Here is a 27363-nt window from a genome sequence, read left to right as displayed (position 1 = left end):
AGAGGGATTGTTGTTAATTCTAATTTAATTCTTAATTTTCTAGAATCTGCCAACAAAACATCTGGTCCTTGTGTTGTTTTGAGGGAGGTTTTGATTATTTATTTAATCTTCTTAATTCTTGTAGGTCTGTTCTGATGAACTATTTTATCATGATTCATTCTCAGTTTATTTTGTGTTTCTAGGAATTTTATTCATATCATCTAGGTCATCATTTGCTGGTGTATCATTGTTCAGAGTACTTTGTTAAAATCCTTATTTGTATAAAATTGGTAGTGATATTTCTTTCATTTCTAATTTTAGTTCTTTGACTTTAAAAATATTTTGATAGTCAATCTGGTTAAAGGCTTATTGGTTTTGTTGATTTTTCTCTATTTCTTTTTAGTCTTTTGTGCTCATTTCTACCTTAATATTTATTATTTCTGCTAGGTTTGGGTTATTTTTCTTTTTCCTTTTTTTCTCTTTTTTAAGCTATAAATTTAGATTATTATTTTTTTTTAAAGAGAGAGAGAGAGAGAGAGAGAGAGAGAGAGAGAGAGAGAGAATTTTTAAAGTTTATTTTTTTAGTTTTCGGCAGACACAACATCTTTGTTGGTATGTGGTGCTGAGGATCGAACCCGGCTGCACGCATGCCAGGTCAGCGCGCTACCTCTTGAGCCACATCCCCAGCCCCAGAAATTTAGATTATTAATTTGGAATACATTTTATGTCTTTTTTTCTTGGGGGATTGAACCCAGGGCCTTGCCCATACTGAGTTAGTGCTTTGCCACTGAGTCCTACCCCCATCCCTCCTATTTTATTTTATTTTGAGACAGGGTCTCACCAAGTTGCCCCAGCTGACCTCAAATTTTGCAATCCCCCTTCCTTGACTTTACCACCAAGCTCAGCTTTTCTTTTTTAATATAAGCATTTACATATATAAATTTCTCTCCTAATACTTCTTTCACTATTTTCCATTAATTATGGTATATTGCTTTCATTTTTCTCAAGGTATATTTTAATTTCTCTGGTGATTTTTTTTTCTTTGACCAATTACTTGTTTAATTTTTATTTATCTGTGGATTGTTCTGTTTTCTTCTGTTTATTCCTAGGTCAATTCCATTGTTCTCAGAAAAGATGTCTGTGTTATTTAAATCTTCTGAAATTTTTTGACACTTGTTTTGTGACCTTACATATATTCTATCCTGGAGAATGCTCCATGTTCATTTTAACTTGAATTGTGTACAAAAAAATGAGGAAAAAATATGTATTCGTTTGTTTTTTTGGTGGAGTGTTCTGTGTAAGTTTGTTTGTTCTAATTGCCCAATAGTGTTGTCTGGGTTTTCTCTTTATTAATTTGTCTGTTTTTTGTATTCTATGGTAGTCTCCTATTATTGCAGTGCTTTTTGCGCCTCAGTTCTGTCAATGTTTGTTTCATATGTGTGTTTAGTTTTCTGTTGCTGTGATGAAATACATGAGAAAACCAGGTTAAGGAAGATGTGTATTTTGGCTCACAGTTTTTGCTCATAGTTGACTGGCTCTGTTGTTTTGGACCTAAGGTGAGGCAGAACATCAGGGCAAAGGAAAGCTGCTCACCTCAGCTAGGAAGGAGAGAGAAAGGAAGGAAGGGGGAGAGAGAGAGAGGGAAAGAATGAGTCAGTCTAGGGACAGAAATAATACATTTCAAAGGCACACCCCCAGTGACTCATCTCTTCCTACTAGGCTGTATGAGTCTAAAGTTTTTACCATCTCCTAATAGCACCACCTGCTGGGGACCTAGCTTTCAATATAGGAGCCCTTGGCGCATTTTGGCAATTTCATGTTTATTTGTTGCATATATGTTTGTCATAGTTATGTCTTCTTTGTTAAATACCCCGTTTATCATTATATCTTTTCCTTTGTTTCTCAGTGAAGAGGTTTTGAATTGAAGTTTATATGTTTGATTATATCTAGCACAGATATCCCTGATCTTTTGAGATTTCTTTTCCTATCTTTTTGCTTTTAGCCTATATGTGTTCTTAGCATATTGTTGGATCCTATTTTGTTTTAATCCATTCTGCCATTATTATTTATTTATTTTTTGGTTAGGGAGTTAAACATTTATATTTAAAGTAATTACAGATAAGAAAGAACTTAGTATTGTCTTTTTTGGTACTCACTTTGTATATGTTTGAAAGCTTATTTTTGTCTCTCATTTGCACCTTTTGGCTTTTTTGTGTTCAGCTGATTTTTTTCTTTTTTTGTAGGGACATGTTTTTATCCCCCCCTTTTTTGTGTATATTCTATAGATATTTTCTTTGTGGTAACCATGGTGATTGCATATCCTGATGTTATAACACTGTATTTTAAATAAGTACCAATTTAACTTGAATTGTGTACAAAAACAACTTTACAAGTGCATCCCCCCTTGATCTATATTTTGATTAGTGAGACAAATTACATCTTATGTTGTATACTCATTAACATAGACTTATAATTATTTTTTTGTACTTTTGTCATATAAAACATGTAATATAAAGTAGAGATGCAGATCAACATTATAAGACTGCTGGATCTTATATTTGTCCTTATTTGACTTTCCTGGAGAAATTTATGCTTTTCATGTTTGTTTATTATCTGGTATCCTTTCTTTTTAACTTGAAGGATTTCCTTTAGAATTTTTTAATAGGGTAGGTTTAATGGAAATGAACTTGCTCAGCTTTTGTTTATCTGGAAATATATTAATTTCTCTTTTATTTTTGAAAGAGTTTAAGTGGATATAATCTTTGTTAAAATTTTTTCCCAGTATTTTAAATATTTTACCTCATTGACTTTTAAAAAAATTTTTATTGTTGGTTGTTCAAAATATTACATAGTTCTTGACATATTTCACACTTTTGGTTCAAGTGGGTTATGAACTCCCATTTTTACCCCGTATACAGATTGCAGAATCACATCGGTTACACATCCACTGTTTTACATATTGCCATACTAGTGTGTGTTGTATTCTGCTGCATTTCCTATCCTCTACTATCCCCCCTCCCCTCCCCTCCCCTCCTATCTTCTCTCTCTACCCCATCTACTGTAATTCATTTTTCCCCCTTCTCTCTCCCTTTCCCTCCCACCTCTTGACCCTGTTTAATGTTAATCTTCTTCTCATGCTCTTCCTCCCTACTCTGTTCTTAGTTGCTCTCCTTATATCAAAGAAGACATTTGGCATTTGTTTTTTAGGGATTGGCTAGCTTCACTTAGCATAATCTGCTCTAATGCCATCTATTTCCCTGCAAATACCATGATTTTGTCATTTTTTAATACAGAGTAATACTCCATTGTGTATAAATGCCACATTTTTAAATCCATTCATCTATTGAAGGGCATCTAGGTTGGTTCCACAGTCTAGCTATTGTGAATTGTGCTGCTATGAACATCGATGTAGCAGTGTCCCTGTAGTATGCTCTTTTTAGGTCTTTAGGGAATAGACTGAGAAGGGGAATAGCTGGGTCAAATGGTGGTTCCATTCCCAGCTTTCCAAGAAATCTCCATACTGCTTTCCAAATTGGCTGCACCAATTTGCAGTCCCACCAGCAATGTACAAGTGTACCCTTTTCCCCACATCCTCGCCAGCACTTGTTGTTGTTTGACTTCATAATGGCTGCCAATCTTACTGGAGTGAGATGGTATCTTAGGGTGGTTTTGATTTGCATTTCTCTGACTGCTAGAGATGGTGAGCATTTTTTCATGTACTTGTTGATTGATTGTATGTCCTCCTCTGAGAAGTGTCTGTTCAGGTCCTTGACCCATTTGTTGATTGGGTTATTTGTTTTCTTATTGTTTAATTTTTTGAGTTCTTTGTATACTCTGGATATTAGGGCTGTATCTGAAGTGTGAGGAGTAAAAATTTGTTCCCAGGATATAGGCTCCCTATTTACCTCTCTTATTGTTTCTCTTGCTGAGAAAAAACTTTTTAGTTTGAGTAAGTCCCATTTGTTGATTCTAGATATTAACTCTTGTGCTATGGGTGTCCTATTGAGGAATTTGGAACCTGACCCCACAACATGTAGATCGGAGCCAACTTTATCTTCTATCAGGCGCAGAGTCTCTGATTTGATATCAAGCTCCTTGATCCGTTTTGAGTTAACTTTTGTGCATGGTGAGACAAAGGGATTCAGTTTCATTTTGTTGCATATGGATTTCCAGTTTTCCCAGCACCTTTTGTTGAAGATGCTATCCTTCTTCCATTGCATGCTTTTAGCCCCTTTATCAAATATAAGATAGCTATAATTTTGTGGATTGGTCTCTGTGTCCTCTATTCTGTACCACTTGGTCCACTCACCTGTTTTGGTACCAGTACCATGCTGTTTTTGTTACTATTGCTCTGTAGTATAGTTTGAAGTCTGGTATTGCTATACCGCCTGATTCACACTTCCTGCTTAGAATTGTTTTTGCTATTTTGGGTCTTTTATTTTTCCATATGAATTTCATGATTGCTTTATCTATTTCTACAAGAAATGCCATTGGGATTTTGATTGGCATTGCATTAAACCTATAGAGAACTTTGGGTAATGTCACCATTTTGATAATGTTAGTTCTGCCTATCCATGAACAGGGTATATTTTTCCATCTTCTAAGATCTTCTTCTATTTCTCTATTTAGGGTTCTGTAGTTTTCATTGTATAAGTCTTTCACCTCTTTTGTTAGGTTGATTCCCAAGTATTTTTTTTTTTTTTGAGGATATTGTGAATGGAGTGGTTGTCCTTATTTCCATTTCAGAGGATTTGTCGCTGATATACAGGAATGCCTTTGATTTATGCATGTTGATCTTATATCCTGTCACTTTGCTGAATTCATTTATTAGCTCTAGTAGTTTCTTTGTAGACCCTTTTGGGTCTGGTAGTTATAGAATCATGTCATCTGCAAATAGTGATAATTTAAGTTCTTCTTTTCCTATTTTTATGCCTTTAATTTCTTTCATCTGTCTAATTGCTCTGGCCAGTGTTTTGAGAACTATGTTGAACAGAAGAGGTGAGAGAGGGCATCCCTGTCTTGTTCCAGATTTTAGAGGGAATGCCTTCAATTTTTCTCCGTTCAGAATGATGCTAGCCTGAGGCTTAGCATAGATAGCTTTTACAATATTGAGGTATGTTCCTGTTATCCCTAGTTTTTCTAGAATTTTGAACATAAAGGGATGCTGTACTTTGTCGAATGCTCTTTCCGCATCTATCGAGATGATCATATGGTTCTTATCTTTAAGTCTATTGATGTGGTGAATAACATTTATTGATTTCCGTATATTGAACCAGCCTTGCAACCCAGGGATGAAACCTACTTGATCATGGTGCACAATTTTTTTGATATGTTTTTGTATCCGATTTGCCAAAATTTTATTGAGGATTTTTGCATCTAGGTTCATTAGAGATATTGGTCTGTAATTTTCTTTCTTTGAAGTGTCTTTGTCTGGTTTAGGAATCAGGGTGATGTTGGCCTCGTAGAATGCATTTGGAAGTTCTCCCTCCTTTTCTATTTCCTGAAATAGCTTGAAAAGTGTTGGTATTAGTTCTTCTTTAAAGGTTTTGTAAAACTCTGCTGTATACCCATCCGGTCCTGGGCTTTTCTTAGTTGCTTGTCTTTTGATCGCTTCTTCTATTTCCTCAATTGATATTGGTCTGTTTAGGTTGTGTATGTCCTCCTGACTCAATCTGGGCAGATCATATGACTTAAGAAATTTATCGATGCCTTCACTATCTTCTATTTTATTGGAGTATAAGGATTCAAAATAATTTCTAATTATCTTCTGTATTTCTGAAGTGTCTGTTGTGATATTGCCTTTTTCATCCCGTATTCTAGTAATTTGAGTTCTCTTTCTTCTTCTCTTAGTTAGCATGGCTAAGGGTCTGTCGATCTTATTTATTTTTTCAAAGAACCAACTTTTAGTTTTGTCAATTTTTTCGATTGTTTCTTTTGTTTCGATTTCATTGATTTCAGCTTGGATTTTAATTATTTCTTTCCTTCTACTTCTTTTGCTGTTGTTTTGCTCTTTTTTTTCTAGTAATTTGAGATGAAGTGTGAGATAATTTATTTGTTGGTTTTTTCTTTTTTTAAGGAATGAACTCCAAGCAATGAATTTTCCTCTTAGAACTGCTTTCATTGTGTCCCATAGATTCCAATATGTTGTGTCTGTGTTTTCATTTATCTCTAAGAATTTTTTAATTTCCTCTTTGATGTCTTCTATAACCCATTGATAATTCAGTAACCTATTGTTCATTCTCCAAGTGATATAGGATTTTTCCTTCCTTCTTTTATCATTGATTTCCAGTTTCATTCCATTATGATTAGATAAGATGCATGGTATTATCTCTACTCCTTTATAATTTGTAAGGTTTGCCCTGTGACATAATATATGATCTATTTTTGAGAAGGATCCATGTGCTGCTGAGAAAAAATTGTAACTGCTTGTTGTTGGGTGGTATATTCTATATATATCAATTAAGTCTAGGTTATTAACTGTATTATTGAGTTCTATAGTTTCTTTATTCAACTTTTGTTTGGAAGATCTGTCCAGTGGTGAGAGAGGTGTGTTGAAGTCTCCCATGATTATTGTATGGTGGTCTATTAGACTCTTGAACTTGAGAAGAGTTTGTTTGATGAACATAGTGCACCATTGTTTGGGGTATATATATTTATGATTGTTATGTCTTGTTGGTGTATGGTTCCCTTGATTAGTATGTAGTGTCCCTCTTTATCCCTTTTGATTAACTTTGGCTTAAAATCTATTTTATTTGATATGAGTATGGACACTCCTGCTTGTTTCCGAAGTCCATATGAGTGATATGATTTTTCCCAACCTTTAACCTTCAGTCTATGTATGTCTTTTCCTATCAGATGCGTCTCCTGTAGGCAGCATATTGTTGGATCTTTTTTTTTTTGATCCACTCTACTAGCCTGTGTCTCTTAATTGGTGAGTTTATGCCATTAACATTTAGGGTTATTATTGAGATATGGATTGTTCTTCCAGCCATATTTGTTTATTTATGGTACTTAACATGGTTTGTTTTTCCTCTTTGATTATTTTTTCCCTTTACTGTATTACCTCCCACTGTTGGTTTTCATTGTTATTTTCCATTACCTCTTCCTATAGTGTTTTGCCGAGGATGTTTTGAAGAGATGGTTTTCTAGCTGCAAATTCTTTTAACTTTTGTTTATCGTGGAAGGTTTTAATTTCATTTTCCACCCTGAAGCTTAATTTCACTGGATACACAATTCTTGGTTGGAACCCATTTTCTTTCAGCGTTTGAAAAATGTTGTTCCAGGATCTTCTAGCTTTTAGAGTCTGTGTTGAAAGATCAGCTGTTATCCTGATTGGTTTACCCCTAAATGTAATCTGCTTCCTTTCCATTCGGCGTCCCTAGGCTTCTAGGATTTGGGATTCTGTCTCATTCTTCAAGTCTGGTTTTCTCATTTTATTTTGTTGAACAGAATGCTCATTTTTTTGGTTTGGACTTCTATACCTTCCTGTATCCCAATGACTCTTAAGTTTGGTCTCTTTATGTTATGCCATATTTCTTGGATGTTCTGCTCATGGTTTCTTAACAGTCTCGCTGAGCTGTCTATGTTCTTTTCAAGTTGAAATACTTTGTCTTCATTGTATGATGTTCTATGTTCTAAGTGTTCTACTCTGCTGGTAGTACTCTCATTTGAGTTTTTAATTTAGTTTATTGCTTCCTGCATTTCTAGGATTTCTATTTGTTTGTTTTTTATAACCTCTATCTCCCTGTATAGTTGATATTTTGTTTCTTGGATTTGTTTATGTAATTCATTGTCGAAGTGATCTTTCACTGTCTGATTTTGCTGTCTAATGTCTTCCTTGAGACTCCAGATCATCTGAAGCATGTATATCCTGAATTCTTGATCTGACATTCCATCTGCTGCAGATATTACTTCTTCTAAAGTTGAGTTGACCTGCATTGCTTGTGGTCCTTTCTTTCCTTGTCTTTTCATATTGCTCGAGTTTCTTTCTGCTTGGTGAAACTGTTGTGTTATTGAATTTTCCCCCTATATATTTATAGTGCTCTTGTATAGTTGCAAAGTCTCCCTTTTGTGGAGAATGACAATGTTAACAGTTCTCAATATCAATAGTACATCATCTAAGCACACGTTTTCCTTATTACTACATTTATAGCTAGACTCTATGTCTACAAATGTTGGTTTCGATTATCGTTTACAAATATAGTCATTAGTTTCATGAAAGGCATACCGTTTCTGGTAGCTTGAAGAAAACTGAATTTCAAGTGTAGGATGTTATGTTTATGGGGGAAGGAGTGAGGGTATGGGGTTAATCCAACTTAGTTACTTTGTAGAGCTCTAACCAATAGATGGGTAATTTATGGAAGAATGTATAGATTCAAATTCCTATCTGTATTTATAATATTACCCTACTTATGAATAGTAAAATTTAGGGGGTTGCAAGTGGGATAGAGGGAGTAAGAGGGAGGAAAACAAATAACAAGGAATGGAAGAGAAAAAAGAGTAGGAAAAAGAAAATACCAGAAAAAAGAAAAGAAATAAAAAGGGGGAAGGGAGGTGGGGCATATGCAATTTCTCTATAGTATATTATTCTGGTGATTCAGGTGTTAAAGGCCTTTTTTGTGCACAATTTTTTGTTTCACATATGTTGAGATTGCGAAGACCCGAGCGGGAAGGGTAGAGGAGACTGGGTGAATGGCTGAAAAGAGAGAGAGAAGAGAGAAAAAGAAAGAAAATAAGAAAAAAAATGTCTCTCAGTACTCTGTTTTCTTTTCTTCCAGTTGGAGGCGTTGTCTATTCCTAGCTTGAGTCTCTGGGTTCAGATGGTGGTGGTAGTCAGTGTGATAGGACTTGAGCTTCCACCTGTGGCCTCTCTACTCTTATTTTCTGAGATGTAAACAAGGTGCCTGATCTGCTGCAGAACCGCACTGGTAGCCAAGCCAGCTAACCGGTTGGTGGGTTTTCAGGGTTGGTGGGATTTTCCAAGATGAGTTCCATCAGTTTTTTTCATCAGGTGTTTGATGAGGTGGGGGTGTTGGGGAAACCTTATGTTTGTCAAGAGCTCGGTCAGGTGACCGCACGGGCTGGAGGTAGGGTTCCTCCTATAGATGGAGTGGTCTGTCTATCACGCAGGTGAGCCACTGGGCCTGTTCTCCAGGTTGCAGGTCTGTCTACCGTGCAGGTGCAGGCGGCGGCTGGGCCACTCCTCCAATTGGGGTGATCTGTTTACAACGCAGGCGGCGGCTGGGCCCCTCTTCCAATAGGGGGGATCTGTCTACTGCGCTGGCGGGCTGCTGGGCCTATTCTCCAGGTGGCAGGTCTGCCTACCTTGCAGGTGCAGGTGGCGGCTATGCCCGTCCTCCAATTGGGGTGATCTGTCTACCACGCTGGCGGGCCGCTGGGCCCCTTCTCCGGGACACGCGTTCTGCCTACCTTGTGGGCGGCGGCTGGGGCCCTCCTCCAATATGGGGGATCTGTCTACCAGGCAGGCGGGCCGCTGGGCCTGTTCTCCAGGTCGCAGGTCTTTCTACTGTGCAGGCGTGGGCGGCGGCTGGGCCCTTCCTCCAATTGGGGTGATCTGTCTACCACGCTGGCGGGCTGCTGGTCCTGTTTTTCTCATTGACTTTTGATTGCAAAGTTTCTGCTGAGAAGTTTGATAATCTTTAGGTTTATCCTATCTGAAATTTCTTGAGATTCTTGGATTTGTATATTCATGTCTTCCTTAAATGTGGGAAGTTTTTGTATGTTATTTCTTCAAAGAGCTCTCTGCTCTTTATCTCTCATCTCTGAGACTTCCATGACACATAAAATGATCCGTTTGATAGTGTCCTGTAAGTCCTTAGGCTCTATTTACTTTTCTTCTTTTTTGCTCCTTTACAATTTCAGATGACTGATCTTCAAGACAGTGATTGTTTCTTCTGCCTGTTTAAATCTACTATTAATATTTCTGTAGCAAATTTTTCCATCTGATTATTATACTTTTCAGCTCTAAAATTTATATTTGGTTCTTTTTTTTAAAATATTTCTAACTCTGTAGATATTCTTTGTTTATAGTTTCCCAGATTTCGTTAAGTTCTGTGTCCTTGTGTTTCTTCAGTTCTTTGATCATAATTGAAAGTTGTTTTAAAGTCATTTTTCTAGTAAATTCTGAGCCTGTTTTTTTAATGTTGGTTTCCTGAAGTTTTTTCACCTTAGAATGGACCATGTTTTTTGGTTTCTTTGTATGTATCTTTGCATGTATTATTTATCTTTTCTTAAAAATTGGGCATTTGAAAAGAGAGCTGACTCTTAGTCTGCAGACTGGCTCTGTACTTAAGAGACCTTCATGAGGAAGCCCTGAATGAAGGCCTAAGGTCTTCTCAGCCTTCTTTTTGGCATGCATTATCCCTTGGCTTATGTTTGTGGGTTTTTTTTTCCCCCCTCAGTTCCCCCAGATGTGCAGCTGCTTGCTTGCCTGCAAACAGCCAGGGGTCTTGCCAAGTTGCTGAACTGGGTTCAAACTTGTGATTCTCCTGCTGCAACCTCCTGAGTTGCTGGGATTACCACTATACCCAGGTTACAACTGCTTTTAATATGACTTAAATTTTTAAATATACCTCACCTACTTCTTTGTGCCATAGGTATTCTTTTTGTATTCATTTATCCTTAATCTCTTGGATCTCAGTTTTACAGGCTATAGTTCCGTGTAGCTCTTAGGAGTTATGGTGTCTACCCTTCCTTTCAGTAGTCCCCAGAGAGGTCAGAACTTGGTGTTCTCTGAGCTTCCTGGATCTATGGTGTTTGTATCATTAATTTTGGAAATTTCTCAGCTATTATTACTCAAAATATATCATATTACATATAATATGTATGTAATGTTATCTCTCCTTTTTTTCCCCTCTGGAAAAATAATAATCATCTGGCAGTTCTATTATGTTAATTCAAATACAGTATTTGAATTTGAAAATTTTTATATTTAGATATCTGTGTGCTCACTGATTTTACATTTTTATAATTTCTTTCCAGACTGTTCATTGCCCATATAAATACAACTTGCTTTTTGCTTATTGATCTTGTATTATGCTACTTTGGTAGATTTATATTGTTTGTATTATTCTGATTAAATTATTTGTATACATTAATGTTAGGCTACAATTGCAGAGGTAAAAAAATTTCAATAAGTTTTGATTAAACATACCATCTTAGGTCATGAAGAAAAATGAAGGTAAGCTAGTTTAAAAAAAAGGTAAATTTTATTTTCTGTTTATATACTTTTTTTGTGATTATTCTTCCCTAGTATTATATTCAAGAATGAAACATACTTAACCTTTTAAAATGAAAAATTTTTGAACATTTTAAGTTTATTTTTGTAATATATATATATATATATTTTTTTTTTTTTTTTTTTTTAGGAGATGTGTCCCTCAAGAATCTTGAAGTCAAAGAAAATGCCCTGGTAGGTATTAACTAAAAATTTTTAATGTTAGTGCATTTGCTGTATTCTTCCTAATACAGCTTGCCATTCTAAATTATGTAAGTTTGAAAAAAATTTTTGGAAGTTATTTTTAAAATGTGAATTTTGTAAATCAAAGATTCAATTTCATTAAAAGCACAAACTGATATTGTGGCTCAGTGGTAGAATGCTTACCTAGTATGGGCAAGGCCCTGGTTTCAGACCCCAACACTGCCATAAATACATACATACTTGCATACATAAAAATTTATATTTTATTTATTCCCATACTGTTTTATTTTAGTGTTTCATTTGTCTTCTAGTTTTTTTTAGTTGTAGATGGACACAATACCTTCATTTTATTTGTTTATTTTTATGTGGTGCTGAGGATCGAACCGAGGACCTCGCTAGGTGAGCGCTCTACCACTGAGCCACAATTGCAGCCCCCCCCCCCCCCCCCCGGGTTTTCACTTTTTTAAGACACCATTTTAATATGTTCAGTTCAGTGGCATGACTTATATTCACAATTTCATGCAGCCTTCATAGTACTATTTCCACAACTTTTCCATCCCCAAGAGAAACTATAGCCATTAAATAGTAACTTCTGTTCCCTCTCCCCACAGACCCCAGGACTCTTTATACATTGTATACATTGCAAACTGAAGCTCTGTATTCATTAAAAAGTATTTTCCTAATCCCCTCTCACCACCCTGATACATTTGCCTATTCTAAATATAAATGGAATCATGTGATATTTGTCACTTACAAAGTGTCTTTATGGTTCATCATGTTGTAGCATGTATCAGACTCTCATTCCTTGTTATGGCTGAATAATATTTGTGTGTGTGTGTGTGTGTGTGTGTGTGTGTGTGTACATATACATACTGATCATTTGTTTATCCATTTAGCTATTGATGAACACATGGGTTGTTTCTGCCTTTTGGCTCTTGTGAATAATGCTACAATGATATTTGTGTACATGTGTTCATTCCAGATGGTGCTTTCAGCTTCTTTGAGTATATATTTAGGAGTAAAATTGCTGGGTCATATGAAAATTTTTATTTATATATATATATATATTTTAGAGACCACCCAGGTTTTTTTTCATAGTAGTTGTACCATTTTCCATTCCCTCCGGCAGTGCACAGGATTTTAATTTCTCCAAATCCTTGTTGAGTGCCTTGGTGTATGCCTGCAACACAGAAGGCTAAGGCAGGAGGTTTGCAAGTTCTAAGCCAGCTTCAGAAATTTAGCAAGACTCTCAGCAACTTATTGAGACCCTGTCTCAAAAGTAAAAAGGACAGGGGAAATAGTTCAGTGGTATTAGGTTCAATCACCAGAACCAAAAAAAAAAAAAAAAAAAAATTCTTCATATCCTTTAAATCTTCTAGCATTTGTTATTTCTGCTTTTATTTGATAACAGCCCTTCCAATAGATGTGAAATGATATATTATTATTTTGATTAATAATCAATTTAAATTAATAATGACTAATGATATTGAACCTCTTTTCATGTGCTTATTACCATTTGCGTATATTTGTAGAAATGTCTGTTGAAGTCCTTTATCATTTTTTAATCAGGTTTTTGTTGTTGTTGCTGTGCTTGTTAAGTTTTTGGCAATCTATGTATTCTGCACATGGACCCTTAACAGATATTTTACCTCTTTCCAATGATTACCTTAACATTCTATTGACAGTATCCTTTGTTGTTCAAAAGTTTTTAATTTGATAAAGGTCAGTTCATCTGTTTTTTAAATTATGTGTGCTTTTGTTGTCTTATCCAGGAAATCATTGCCAAATCTAATGTCATGAAGATTTTTCCTTATATTTTCCTCTAAGCCGTTTATAGTGTTAGCTTTTACATTTAATTCTTTAATCTATTTTGAGTTAATTTTTTTGTATGGCATAAGACATATTTTTGCAACTAGGTATACAGTTTTCCTAACACCATTTATTATAAAGGCTGTTCTTTCTGACATTGAATGGGGAGAAATGTTTTTGAAACTTTTTTTTTTTTTTTTTTTTGCAAAATGTTTCTGGAAGCACAAACGGACAGTGAGCTTTCTCACCTTAAGAAAAAATAATACAAGTGTTAATTATCTGGTGTGGGTAGCTTTTTTGGGCAGCAGGAATGTGGAACCTTATACTACCTATTATGAAAAGAGAAGCCTCCATTAATTTTATTGACTTGAATAATATTTTAATTATATATTTGTAAATTTAAGTAAGTATTGAAGATAATGTGCAGGTAATTCAGATACCCTTTAAGCAATTATTGGAAGAAAAAAGTAGTTTTTGTTTTGAACTTTGTATTTATTTTTGTTTTGAACTTTACATATTTATTTGTTGTTTTTTTTTTTCTTGGTAGAGTCAACTGGATGTGCCCTTTAAAGTTAAAGTTGGTCATATTGGTAAGTTGTGTTAGTGGAATGCCCTTCTTGCCCTGTAATGAGATATTGTAAATATTTCTGAGCAACTACTGAAAATAAAGTTATCATGTATTCTTGTTTAGGTAGGGTTTAGTTGTATGGCTTGAGATTTATGTACTTGATACCTTCATAATTTAGAAATGACACATTCTAGTAGGTTTTAAAATTGAGTTGGGGGCCACCAGGTACCTTAAGTGTCTTTGTTTTCTAGGTTTCTGAGTAATCACTGTTGCTGTATTCTGATTAGTACTGGATATATGATGTGAGGATGAGGGCTTGGATCATCCATGTACTGTCACCGGGAACCAATCTGAAAACTTGTTTCTGCTCTGGATTTTTTCCCTAGGTTTCCAGAATTTCCAGAAAATACTGTAGAATTTCTTGTTTTACATTTTTTATATTTAAAATTTTATTTTTAATTATTTATCTTATGTTATTTTTTTGTGGTGCTGGGATCAAAGATAGGGTCTGGTATGTCCTAGGCAAGTGCTCAATCTCTAAGTTACTACCCCAGCCCCTTGTTTTTGTATTAATTTACCTGTATTTATAGTGCATACTTTAAATATATTGATTGAGTAGAAAACTGAGTGTAAAGTTTCAACATGTTTAATAAAAACTTGTCATAATTCTTATATTATGGTTTTATTTTAAATATTGTGGAAGATGATAAGTGTCTTTAGTTGGGACTTTGAAATTTTTGCTATATTGTTTTTGAAGTGGGATTCTATAATGTTATTGAATATGTATTGGTCCCATTGAGGAACTGGTATTTTGAAAGTTTACATAAATTATATTATGAAGGTTTTCACAGTTTTGTGTATTATAGTTGGTATTAGACCATATACCACAGAAAGTTTTCATCACCTTATATTGCCAAGACTTGAATTTTGTCCCATTCCTCCACCCATTTAAAGGCAGTTTAGCATAAGTAAAAGGGGGGGGGGGCGTCACCCATTATTTTGCCCCCTTACATTTTTTTTTGGAGTTTTTGATTGTGTACATGTATATATTTTAAATACTTATAACCATGTTGTATTTATGTGTAATAAGGATTTCTTATAATCCAAGTTGACTTGAACTCATTTATTTTTTATGGTATCATAATAATCCTATGAATGCATATTTGGGTATGGTAAATAATCCCCATTAGTCCATTGTACAACAGGTAATATATTTAAGATAGCTTTAAAAAATTTCAGTAAGTCATTGAATTCTTAAAATAATTATTGTCATATTTTATTGTATATTAATTTAACCTCATGTATCAGGAGGGAGTTGTGGGTAAAGCTCAGTGGTATAATATGTGCTTTGTAGGCATAAGGTGTTGGGTTTGATTCTCAGGCACCACCTCTTTCCCACCCAAATGTGTGTGTGTGTATGTATATGTGTGAGTATAGATATATAAATTCATGTATATGTATATGTATATGCATGTATGTACATATGTGTGTGTATATAGATATCTAGTTCCTTTCGATAGACCTGTTTCCTTTAGATCATGCATTCCTCTTTTTTTCTTGCTTGATATTGTTTAAAAATGATAAGGTAATGTTTAGTGGTAATACAAGGTAGTTGAAAGAACTCTGGACTAAACAAGATAATTCGGAGAATCATTTAAGGTATTTGTTTGCATACCTTTCTCCTAGTACCTATCGTTCTTTTTTAAAAATTTTATTTATTTGTTTATTTTTTAAATACATGACAGCAGTGGAATGCATTACAATTCTTATTACACATATAGAGCACAACTATCCTTCTATAATATTATTATTATTGTTTATTTTTTCCTTCTACTAGTCACTTTCTTTTTAAAAATTCAATATTTTTAGTTGTACATAGACACAATACCTTTATTTAATTTATTTTTATGTGGTGCCGAGGATCGAACCCAATGCCTCACATGTGCTAAGCAAGCCCTCTATCACTGAGCTACAATCCCAACCTGACACCAAGTTTCTTGAGAAGAAGTCAGTTTAGTTTTTATTGTATCCTCAGCACTTAGCATCTTCCCTGGTATATATAATAGGAATACAATTTGTTGAATGAGAAAACATTTCAAAATGTGTGGTACAATATGTATATTGTCCCCTTGCCATTATTGGATATAGTTAGTCTTATTGATCTTTCAAAGATCTCTTCTAAGGCAGAATAAAATAGATGGATGGTAAATGTAGGTTGGATGAATATTTTCATACTTTTGTTTTTGACTGTAGGTAATCTTAAACTTAGAATTCCATGGAAAAACCTTTATACTCAACCATTTGAAGCTGTATTAGAAGATATTTATTTACTCATAGTGCCTTCTTCCAGTAAGTCAAATTTTAAAGTTTATAATTTACTCTTTTTTATAGATGGGAAAACATTTATGTTTTATAATTATATTTGTATAAAATATTTTGGGTGATATTTTGGAGATATTTTAATATATAAATTTGGTATATTACTTCAAATTTAATTGGCTTTTATTCTAAATTTTTGTAGATGATGAATTAGTGATTTTTTTTAAAGGTAAATATTATAATGAGTATATTTAAATTTAAAGTATTTAGATTCTTCCTTTTAATGCTTCTATAGGAATAAAATATGATCCTTTAAAGGAAGAAAAACAACTCCTAGAAGCAAAGCAACAGGAATTAAAAAGAATAGAAGAAACAAAGCAAAAAGTAGTTGATCAAGGTAAAACAAACAAACAAACCTAAAAGTACTATTAAGAAAGTGTAAAAAAACAAATATTTCTCATAATAGAATGTTTGTCTCTGGAGGCACTGAGATTATTTATTTAACAAATATGAGAGAATCTTATTACGTGGAGAATTTTAATATGGTTTGTATTTTGTCATGTATACAAAATTTTTTACCTTGCAGAATTTATCTTAAGGCATAAATACTATGTCTGGTTTATAAGGATAAAGGTCAGTTTTTAATGGTAGCCATTAATTTTATCAAGTGTATTTTCTTACCTTTCTAGTCCATGCTTTTGTATTCTCCTTGTATCAATTATTTACATTTTTGAAGATACTTAGTATTTTGATATATTTATGTTTGCCATAGACTGTTTATTTGCTTTCTTACTTCACATCTTTTCCTATTCAAATTAGACCACATGGTCCATTATTACTGTAAGCCCTTTTTCAGTGGTATATGAGGTATCCTGCATCTCTTTATTTTCACTTACTTCCTAGTCAGCATCTCCAGCTACTTTTTACATGGTGACTCTTTGCTTCTTTCGCTAGTGGATTTTTCTTCTTAGTTTAAACATGCTGTAGCCTCTCCTTATTTTAAAAAATAAAGTCATCTACCTAAGCTAGTCCTTTGCTTATCTTTTACTCCTCTGTTATTCCTTGAACAGCTAAGCATCTTTAAAATAAAGTATATATATACTTAACTATTCGTGCATTGATTGTTTTTAAATGAAAAGTGAACTCCAGAAATAAAATGTTTTACCTGTTGACAAACATTAGTGGAGATTTAGCATAATCTCTGGTAGTACCACATGTAAATCTATTTTCTTTGTCAAACTTTTTTCATATCCTCTATATAGTCATTCGTAGGCATTTTCTTTTTAAAATATTTATTTTATCAATACAATAAACAGTACATAACTTTAAAGCTAAATAGTACTATAGTACCCAAAGTTAAATAAACAAAACACTTCTCACTTAGCCATATACCCTACTCCCTAAAGAATTATCATATTGCTAAATAAGATATATTTCTATTACTTGATTTATTAAATTTAGACTGTGTGTGTGTGTATGTGTATAGTGTGTGTGTGAATGATATAGTGATGGGACTGTGAAGATTGACCAAGTAGTATAAATGTTTACCATTGAGCCAAATAGTATACTCTAATTACATAGATTTTCTTTTTTTAAATTATTCTAATTTGTTATATATGAGCACAATTTTTTATATCTCTAGTTTTACACAAAGTAGAATCACACCATCTGTGTCTTCATACATGTACTTAGGGTAATGATGTCCATCTTCTTCTATCGTCTTTCCTACCCCCATGCCTTCTACTTTCTCATCCCTCCCCTTTTCCCTATCTAGAGTTCATCTATCTTAAGGCATAAATAATATCCTTTATCCTTATAAACCCATGCCCTCCTCCAACTCCATTATGCATCAGTATCCTTATATTGGAGAAAACCTTTGGCACTTTTTGGTATTGGCTTACATCACTTAGCATAATATTCTCCAACTCCATCCATTTACCTGCAAATGCCATGATTTTATTCTCTATTAATGCTGAATAATATTTCATTGTGTATATATACCACATTTTCTTTATCCATTCATCTACTGAAGGGCATCTAGGTTGATTCTACAGTTTAGCTGTTGTGTTGTGTTGCTATAAACATTGATGTGGCTGTGTCCCTGTAGTATGCTGTTTTTAAAACCTTTGGGAATAGACCGAGGGGTGGGATAGCTGGGTCAAATGGTGGTTCCATTCCCAGTTTTCCAAGAAATCTCCATACTGCTTTCCATATTGGTAGCACCAATTTGCAGTCCCACCAGCAGTGTATGAGTGTGCCTTTTCCCCCACATCCTCGCCAACACTTATTGTTGTTTGTATGCATAATAGCTGCCATTCTGACTGGAGTGAGATAAAGTCTTAGAGTAGTTTTGATTTGCATTTCTCTAATTGCTAGAGATGATGAACATTTTTTCATATATTTATTGATTGATTATATATCATCTTTTAGTAGTGTCTGTTCAGTTCCTTGGCCCATTGATTGATTGGGTTATTTCTTTTTTTGGTGTTTAGCTTTTTGAGTTCTTTATATACCCTAGGGATCAGTGGTCTTTGATGTGTGAGGGGTAAAAATTTGCTCCCAAGATATAGTCTCTCGATTCTTTTTTTGTTGAGAAGAAGCTTTTTAGTTTGAATCCATCCTATTAATTCTTGATTTTACTTCTTGTACTATAAGAGTCTTATTAAGGAAAGTGGAGCCTAATCTGACATGATGGAGATTTGGGCACAGTTTATCTGGTTTAATTCCTAGGTCCTTGATTCACTTTGAGTTTTGTGCATGTTGGGAGATAGGGTTTTAATTTCATTTTGTTGCATATGGATTTCTAGTTTTCCTAGCACCATTGTTGAAGAGGCTATCTTTTCTCCAATGTATGTTTTTGGCACCTTTGTCTATATAAGATAACTGTAATTATGTAGGTTAGTCTCTGTGTTCTCTATTTTGAACCATTGGTCTACAAATCTATTTTGGTGCCAATACCATGCTATTTTTGTTACTATTGCTCTGTAGTATTGTTGAAGGTCTGGTAAAGTGATGCCACCTGTTTCACTCTTCTTGATAAGGATAGCTTTAGTTATTCTGGGTCTCTTTATTTTTCCAGATAAATTTCATGACTGCTGTTTCTATTTCTAAAAGGAATGTCATTGGGATTTTGATTGGATTTGCCTTAAATCTGTATAGTGCTTTTGGCACTATGGTCATTTTGACAATATTAATTCTGCCTCTCCAAGAACAAGGCAGATCTTTTCATCTTCTAAGGTCTTCTTTAATTTCTTTAGTGTTCTATGGTTTTCATTGTAGAGGTCTTTCACTTCTTTTGTTAGGTTGATTTCCAAGTATTTTATTTGTTTTGAGGCTATTATAAATGGGTAATTTTCCTTTCAGAGGATTTGTATATCAGATATACAGAAATGCCTTTGTTTAATGGGTATTGATTTTGTATCCTGTTACTTTGCTGAATTCATTTACTAGTTCTAGAAGTTTTCTGGTGGAATTTTTTGGGTCTTCTATGTATACAATCATCATTAGCATAGTGCTGATTTGAATTCTTCTTTTCCTATCCATATCCATTTAATTTCTTTCATCTGTCTAATTGCTGTGGCCAGTGTTTTAAGAATTGTGTTAAATAGAAATGGTGAAAGAGGGCATATCTGTCTTTTTCCAGTTTTTAGAGGGAATACTTTCAATTTTTCTCAATTTAGAATGATGTTGGCCTGGGGCTTTGCATAGATGGCTTTTACAAAATGTCAAGATATGTGCCTGTTTTTCCCTGGTTTTTCTAGTGTTCTGAACATGAAGGGGTGCTGTATTTGACAAATGCTTTTTTTTCTGCATTGATTATCATTAGATAAAATCATATGATTCTTATCTTTAAGTATCTTGATGTGATGAGTTACATTTATTCATTTCCACATGTTGAACCAAACTTGTATCCCTGGAGTGAACCCCTTGTGATCATGGTGCACTATCTTTTTGATATGTTTTAATTTGATTTGTCAGAACTTATTGAGAATTTTTGCATGTATGTTCATTAGTGAAATTGGTTTGAAGTTTTCTTTCTTTGATGTGTCTTTGCCTGGTTTTGGAATCAGGGTGACATTGGCCTCATAGGATGAGTTTGGAAGTGCTGCCTCTTTTTCTATTTCCTGAAATAAATTGGAGAGTGTTGGTATTAGTTCTTCTTCAAAGGTCTTGTAGAACTCGGATGTGTATCCATCTGGTCCTGGACTTTTCTTGGTTGGTAGGCTTCTGATGGCATCTTCTATTTCATCATTTAAAATTGATAAATTTAAATTGTGTATATCATTCTGATTCAATTTGTGCAAATCATATGACTCTATAAATTTGTCGATGCCTTTAGTATTTTCTATTTTATTGGAATATAAGTTTTCAAAATAATTTCTAATTATCTTCTGTATTTTTGTAGTGTCTGTTGTGATATTACCTTTTTCATCATGTATGTTAGTGATTTGAGTTTTCTCTCTCCTTCTCTTCATTAGCATGGCTAAGGGTCTGTCAATTTTATATATTTTTTTTCAAAGAAGCAACTTTTTGTCAATTTTTTCAGTTGTTTCTTTTGTTTCACTTTCTTGGATTTCAGCTCTGATTTTAATTATTTTCTGTCTTCTGCTTTTGGTGTTGATTTGTTCTTCTTTTTCTAGGGCTTTGAAATGTAATGTTAGGTCATATATTTGTTGACTTTTTTTTTTTTTTTTCAAGGAATGAACTCCATGCAATGAACTTTCCTCTTAGTACTGCCTTTATGGTGTCCCAGAGATTTTGATATGTTGTATCAGTGTTCTCATTTATCTCTAAGAATTTTTGAATCTCCTCCTTGCTGTCTTTTGCAACCCTTTGTTCATTCAGTAGCATATTACTTAGTCTCCATGTGTTGGAGTAGCTTTTATTTTTATTTTATCATTGATTCGTAATTTTGTTTCATTATGATCTGATAGAAAGCAGGATAGTATCTCTACTTTTTTGTATTTGCTAAGAGTTTCTTTGCGGCATAATACATGATCTAGTATAGAGAAGGAACCATGTGCTGCTGAGAAGAAAGTGTATTCGCTTGTTGAAGGATGAAATATTCTATATATATGTCAGGTCTAAGTTATTGATTGTATTATTGAGTTCTATAGTTTCTTTTGTTTGGAAGATCTATCTAGTGGTGGACGTGGTGTATTAAAGTCACCCAAAATTATTGTGTTATGGTCTGTTTGATTATTGAACTTGAGAAGAGTTTGATGAATGTAGATGCTCCATTGTTTGGGGAATATATTTTTATAATTGTTAAGTCTTGTTGGTGTATAGTTCCCTTGAGCAGTATGAAATATCCTTCTTTCTCCCTTTTGATTAACTTTAGCTTGAAGTCTACTTTATTTGATATGAAGATGGAAACCCCTGCTTGCTTCTGCAGTCCATGTGAGTGGTATGATTTTTCCCCACCTTTCACCTTCTGTCTGTGGATGTCTTCTCCTATGAGATGAGTCTCTTGGTGGCATCATATTGTTGGGCCTTTTTAAAAAATCTAATCTGCTAGTCTGTCTTTTGATATGTGAGTTTACACCATTAACATTCAGGGTTATTATTTAGACATGATTTGTATTTTCAACCATTTTTTTTTCATTTAATTTGACTTGGTTCTCCTTTGATTAGTTTTTTCTTTAGTGTGATACCTCCCTCTGATGAATTTTATTGTTTTTTTCATTTCCTCTTCATGTAATATTTTGCCTAGGATGTTCTGTAGTGCAGACTTTCTAGTTGTAAATTTTTTAAACTTTTGTTTATCATGGGTAGGTTTTTATTTCATCATCAAATCTAAGTCTTTATTTTGCTGGATATAAGGTTCTTGGTTGGCATCCATTTTCTTTCAGAGATTGATAAATGTTGTTCCAGGATCTTCTAGCTTTCAGGGTATGGGTTGACAAATCTGCAGATAACCTAATTGGATTTCCCCTACATGTAATCTGATTCTTTTCACTCTTGGCTTTTAAAATTCTCTTTTTATTCTGTATGCTAGACATTTTCATTATAATGTGCCATGGTGTGGAACTGTTGTGATTCTGTACATTTGGCGTCCTGTAAGCCTCTTATATTTTCTTTTCCAATTCATTCTTCATGTTTGGAAAATTTTCTGATAGTATTTCCTAGATTGCTCATTTCTTTGGTTTGGAATTCTGTACCTTCCTCTATCTTAATAATTCTTAAATCTGTTCTTTTTATGCACTGCCATCTTTTGAATGTTCTACTCATGGTTTCTTACCATCTTCACTGGGTGGTCTACATTCTTTTTAAGATTATATATTTTCTCTTCATGGTCTGAGGTCCTGTCTTCCAAGTGGTCTAATCTGTTGGTGATGCTTTCAATTGAACTTTTAATTTGGTTTATTATTTCTTTCATTTCAAGAATTTCTGTTTGGTGTTTTTTTTTAGAACCTCTATCATCCTATTGAAGTAATCTTTTGCTTCCTGTATGTGCTTATGTGGCTGTTTATTGAAATGATCTTTTGCTGCCTGTATTTGTTCTCAAATCATTGTTTAATTCACAGAACATTTTAATCGTGTACATCCTGAACTCCTTCTCTGTCATTTCTTCTGCTGTGCTGGCCATGGATCTGATAATGTAGTGACTTTATTTGTTTGGTACACTTTCTTCCTTTGTCTTTTTACGTTGTTCTTGTGTCTTCCCTTTTAGCAGGATTGGAGGTGTTCCAGTTTTACCATATAGGCTTATATTGTCCCTGCAGGGTTCTAGTATCTCTCCTTTGAGGGGAAGGACAATGTTAATAGTTCCCAATACAAATAACATACAACCTTAAACCAAATCGTTGCTATTAAGATGTTTACAGTTTGGACACAATACACAGAAATGGTGAATTCAGTTATTATCTACAATATAAATAGTAGGCTTGCAGAAGGGTTTACAGTTTCTGATGTTGGACAAAGAGCTGGGAGTGAGGTGGAGGATGAGATGTTGAGTGGATAGGAGGTAAGGATGTAGAGTTATTATATCTTAGGAAGTATGAAAGAAGAATTTAAAGAAGAAGGTTTAGTAGCAGGAGAAGAAAGTAATTTTGGGAAGACAAGTGGGAAGACAGTAGAACACATAAACAAAAAACACATAAATATTAGAAAAATAAAAAAATGTAAAAATAGGAGGAAAAGAGAATATACAACACAACTGTAAGATACTATTTAGACATCCCAGTCCTCAGTATCCTAATTCATGTTAGGGATGTGAGCGCGAGAGAGAATGAGAGAGAGAGAGAGAGAGAGGGAGAGGAAAGTATAATCTTGAAGAAAGAAATAAGAATTGTTTTGGTTGGAGATTAGTATCTTTCCTGCTTTCCTTCTCTCCCAGTAGATGGGGTTGTCTGTTGTTAGCTCATATCTCCACCCTCAGGATGGTGAAGGTTACCAAAGTAGGAGGGTTGGACTTGGGTGCAGGTCACCTGGAAGTGGGGTATGGCACCTGCCAGTCCCCAATGGGAGATTGCACCCCAAGGATCTCCTTTGGGACCTGCTCATGTGATGTGAGTGCCTGGTCTTATCTCCTTATCTTGCCTATAGATCTCACAGTTCCTGGTGTCTTAAATTAGACTCCAAATTGTATCTCACTCACCCTTTCCCTTTCTACTTCCTAATCAGGGACCTTTATCTCCAGAGGTCTTATGGGTTGTGCTTTCGGAGCCGCACACCTGTCTTGGAGAGTTGTTTTGTATTGTGCAGTTACTGCCAGGCTAGCGGCTGCCGGGGAGACAGGGTAATTGGGAACTATGATACCTGCTCAGCCAATGTTCTAAACTTGGAGTTCCCCCAACCAAAGGTGGTGATGAAGGTGACCCAAGATGGAGGCAACTGTTTTCAGCCATGGGGTGTTGGGTCGGGTTGGGGGAGCCGGGCCATGGTGTTGGGCGATGTGTTTAGAGATTAGCTCTATGGTGTGCAGTGTTGTGGCTGTTGGCTGTCTTCAGAACCTGTGCGATGTCCCCAGGTGCAGGTAGTCTACTGCACACAGGGGACTATGGCAGTGGCTGCAGAGTCCCAAGATGGAGGTGATGTGGGAGCCCCATGTTAGTAGATGGAGTCTGCATGGGAGTGGTGTTTGGAGTTCCTGCGCTTGGGCAGTGGCCAGGTGTCCTGCTTGGGAGCATTGTCTGGGATTTCTGTGTGGGTGGGTTGCCAGAAGTCCTTTGTGGGTTCTGATGCTGGTGGTCCTGCTTGGGTACCTGAGAGACCTGTGTTGGTGAGTAGTGGGGAGTCCTGCTCTAACGCTGAGGCCTGAAGCCCTGTGTGGGAGCAGCTGTGGTGGGGGTCTCTCTCTCTCTCTCTCTCTCTCTCTCTCTCTCTCTCAAAGAAGCAGTATTCTTACATTCTTACTACTTGAGTCCTAGGTCATGGAGCGACACAGAATGCTTCCTCCCTCTGGACCACCATCTTGGATCCTCCTCTAATTACATATATTTTCTAGCTCAGCTTCATTATGTGTTTGATAATATTATTAAGTGAATGTGCATGTAATTGTACATTATTTAGAATTTTACTCTGTTTTAGTGTGAGCCTTATTCTGCTGCCCCCTCTTCCCCCCCCACAATGAATTTGGAGCCTGTTAGGTAAATTTTCTCCAGAATAAACCATTCCATTCTCATTTGTTTGCAAAAGGGATAATTGCTTAGCTATTAGGAGAGGACCTAGAAGTTTAACTACTTTGTATGCAGACTTTAAATCAATTCTTGTATTATCTCCCTTTCCCTTCACCTTGCTCCCTGATGGCCATTTTTCTTTTGTGGGGGTTTAAGCCTGAATATTTCCAGGATTCTGTTTTCAAATTCATCTTGTGTTTCAATGGTATTTCCATCCATGGTCATTTAGAATTGAATTTCTTCTTCCTTAAGGCCATCTACTTTCTAGTTTCTGATTTTTCATTGCTTTGTCATCTGCTCTTTTTCCTCTCTTTTTTTCCTTTAACCTTGGGGATTTATTCATTTTCCCCCTTGTTTTGCTTTAATGAGGTTTTATTGAGCAATAGAGAAATTTATGCAATCTATCATGTTTAATCAGAAGTCCTTCCTATTATATTAGATCTAAAATATAAATGTGTAGTCATGCTTAAAACTCATTATTGACACCTTGTTCTTATCAGGATAAGGTTTAAACTCTGCAGCAAGATATATAAAAGCTTTTATGATAATGAATCTCATCTACGTCTCCAGCCTTATAACTGGCCCCAAATCTCATCTCCTCCGTTCTTTACTCTAGCCATATTGAACTCTTTGTAGTTTACTGAATGTGTTGAGTTCTCTGCACTTTGTATTTCACTTCCTACTTTATTCAATATTTATTTGAGAGTTATCAGCATTGGATTTATAATTCAGGCAAGAAGATATAGATGAGGTTCCCTGAAGCAGCACTATAGAGTGAGAAGTGAAATAATCCTAGGATTGAGCCTTAAAGAAATCTAACATGTAGGATTGTAAGGCAGAGGAAAACATACAAAAAGAGAACAAAAAGGAGTGGATAAATAGTAGGAGGAAATTTGGAATTTATAGTTCTGTGGGAAAGGGGCTGTTTTAAGATGCAAACAATAGATCTTGATGAAATATATGGGTAAGATGATTAAGAAATTATTTTGTTTCTGGCATGTAGGTTATTGTTCACCTTAAAACAGTGGGTGAACACTGTTTTGACAGAATGATGATGACAGAGAAGGAGTTATCTAACTGTGAAACTGCCTTCTTCCAAAGTTGGAGGCAAGAACATCTAGTAAAAGAAAAGAGAGTTGTGTAAATAGAGTAGTTGGAACTTTGAAGAGAGTCAAAATGAATTTTGAAATAGTTATTCTAGAAGTATGAACATGTTGACTAGAGAAATGTAGTAGGGTTACTGGTTGATTGAAGATAGTGATAAGTACTGTACCATAATTCTAGTCTGTCCTGTTGTGATCTGTATCTTCTAGCACTCACCTGGCAAGACACAAGCATGGGCATATTTTTATACGAAGTTTATATAAAATTGGTCTTATTCAGGGTTGGGTCTTTATTGACAAGGGAAAATTAGAAAAAAGAGCAAATCAGTTTAAGGAGTGGGTGAAATAATACATAGTAGTCCACCCGTGTCTGTGGGGCCCCCTGGTGTAAGCGGGAAATCTTACTATATATAAATATATACACTATATTTTTTCCTATGCATAAATTTCTGAGATAAATTATAAGTTTAAATTGGGCATAGTAAGAGATTAACAGCAATGAAAAACAGAACAATTATAATGATATACTGTAATAAATAAAAGTTATGTGAATGTAGTCTCTTGAGAAAGTTAAGATAGATGTTAATATTTTTGGATTGGTTGACTACAGGTAGCTGAAACCATGGAAAGTGAAATGATGGGTAGGAGGATACTGCTGTTACATGAAATTTGAGCTGCATAAGGAAGTCAGGAGGACAATAGTGGGTAGGGAAAGAAATACTTATCATTTAATTGAATAAGTTTATAAGGGCAAAGGATTTTATTATGAAACAGGATTCAAGGTTGAAATATGGTCTTCTGGTTTCAAAGAGCTTATATTCTATGGACTGATTTACTTAATTATATAGACCTTTTATATTCAGATATTCTTACTTAACTCTTGTATTTTTGAGGTGTATAGTTGATATCTTCATTAACTTTTTGTGAAGTCCTCCTGGGCCAACTGAATTAGGAGATGTAGGTAATTAGAGTAAAAGAGAGGACATATATATATATTGTCTATAAAGAAGACTGATAATACTAAAGGAGTAATAGACTAGAAATACAAAAGGAGATAGTTTCATCAGTACTTTTAAAAAGAGAATAGGGATGGTAACTAGGAGTTATCAAAGGCATATGTCAGAAAGAATTATAGTCCTCAATTGTTTATTCTTTTTTGTTCCCCTGGAAGGTATTGAAACTGAAGATACTTAATATTTTCTTTTTCTCTTTTTCTGGCAGGGGTGGTGATACCAGGGATTGAACTCAGGGGCACTCAACCACTGAGCCACATTCCCAGCCCTATTTTGTATTTTCATTAGAGACAAGGTCTTACTGAGTTACTTAGTGTCTCGCTAGGTTGCTGAGGTTGGCTTTGAACTCCCGATCCTCCTGCCTCACCCTCCCAAGCCTCTGAGTATACAGGCAATCCTCCTGTCTCAGCCTTATACACGTGCACCACTATGCCTGCTACAGTATTTTCTTAAAATGAACTTTTTTCATCTTTGTTTGAAAGGAGAAGAGAGGATCATGTAATTTTCAATT

At 34.8% G+C, this 27363-nt stretch overlaps 1 protein-coding gene across 5 annotated transcripts in view; it reads left to right on the top strand.

The window, feature by feature from the left end:
* Positions 1–27363, top strand: part of Vps13a (vacuolar protein sorting 13 homolog A) — a 259327-nt gene that overhangs the window by 13600 nt on the left and 218364 nt on the right. For all 5 annotated transcript variants that reach the window (XM_077797003.1, XM_077797002.1, XM_077797006.1 and 2 more), the window contains exons 2-5: positions 11367–11410; positions 13776–13818; positions 16050–16145; positions 16411–16512. In XM_077797003.1, coding sequence (XP_077653129.1) covers positions 11367–11410; positions 13776–13818; positions 16050–16145; positions 16411–16512 — 285 coding nt within the window. The remainder of the gene's footprint in view (positions 1–11366; positions 11411–13775; positions 13819–16049; positions 16146–16410; positions 16513–27363) is intronic.

Source organism: Urocitellus parryii, chromosome 4, assembly GCF_045843805.1.
Source record: "Urocitellus parryii isolate mUroPar1 chromosome 4, mUroPar1.hap1, whole genome shotgun sequence".
Classification (NCBI taxonomy): Eukaryota; Metazoa; Chordata; class Mammalia; order Rodentia; family Sciuridae; genus Urocitellus; species Urocitellus parryii.
The sequence above is the reverse complement of the archived record's forward strand: the minus strand, read 5'-3'. Positions and strand labels throughout refer to the sequence as shown.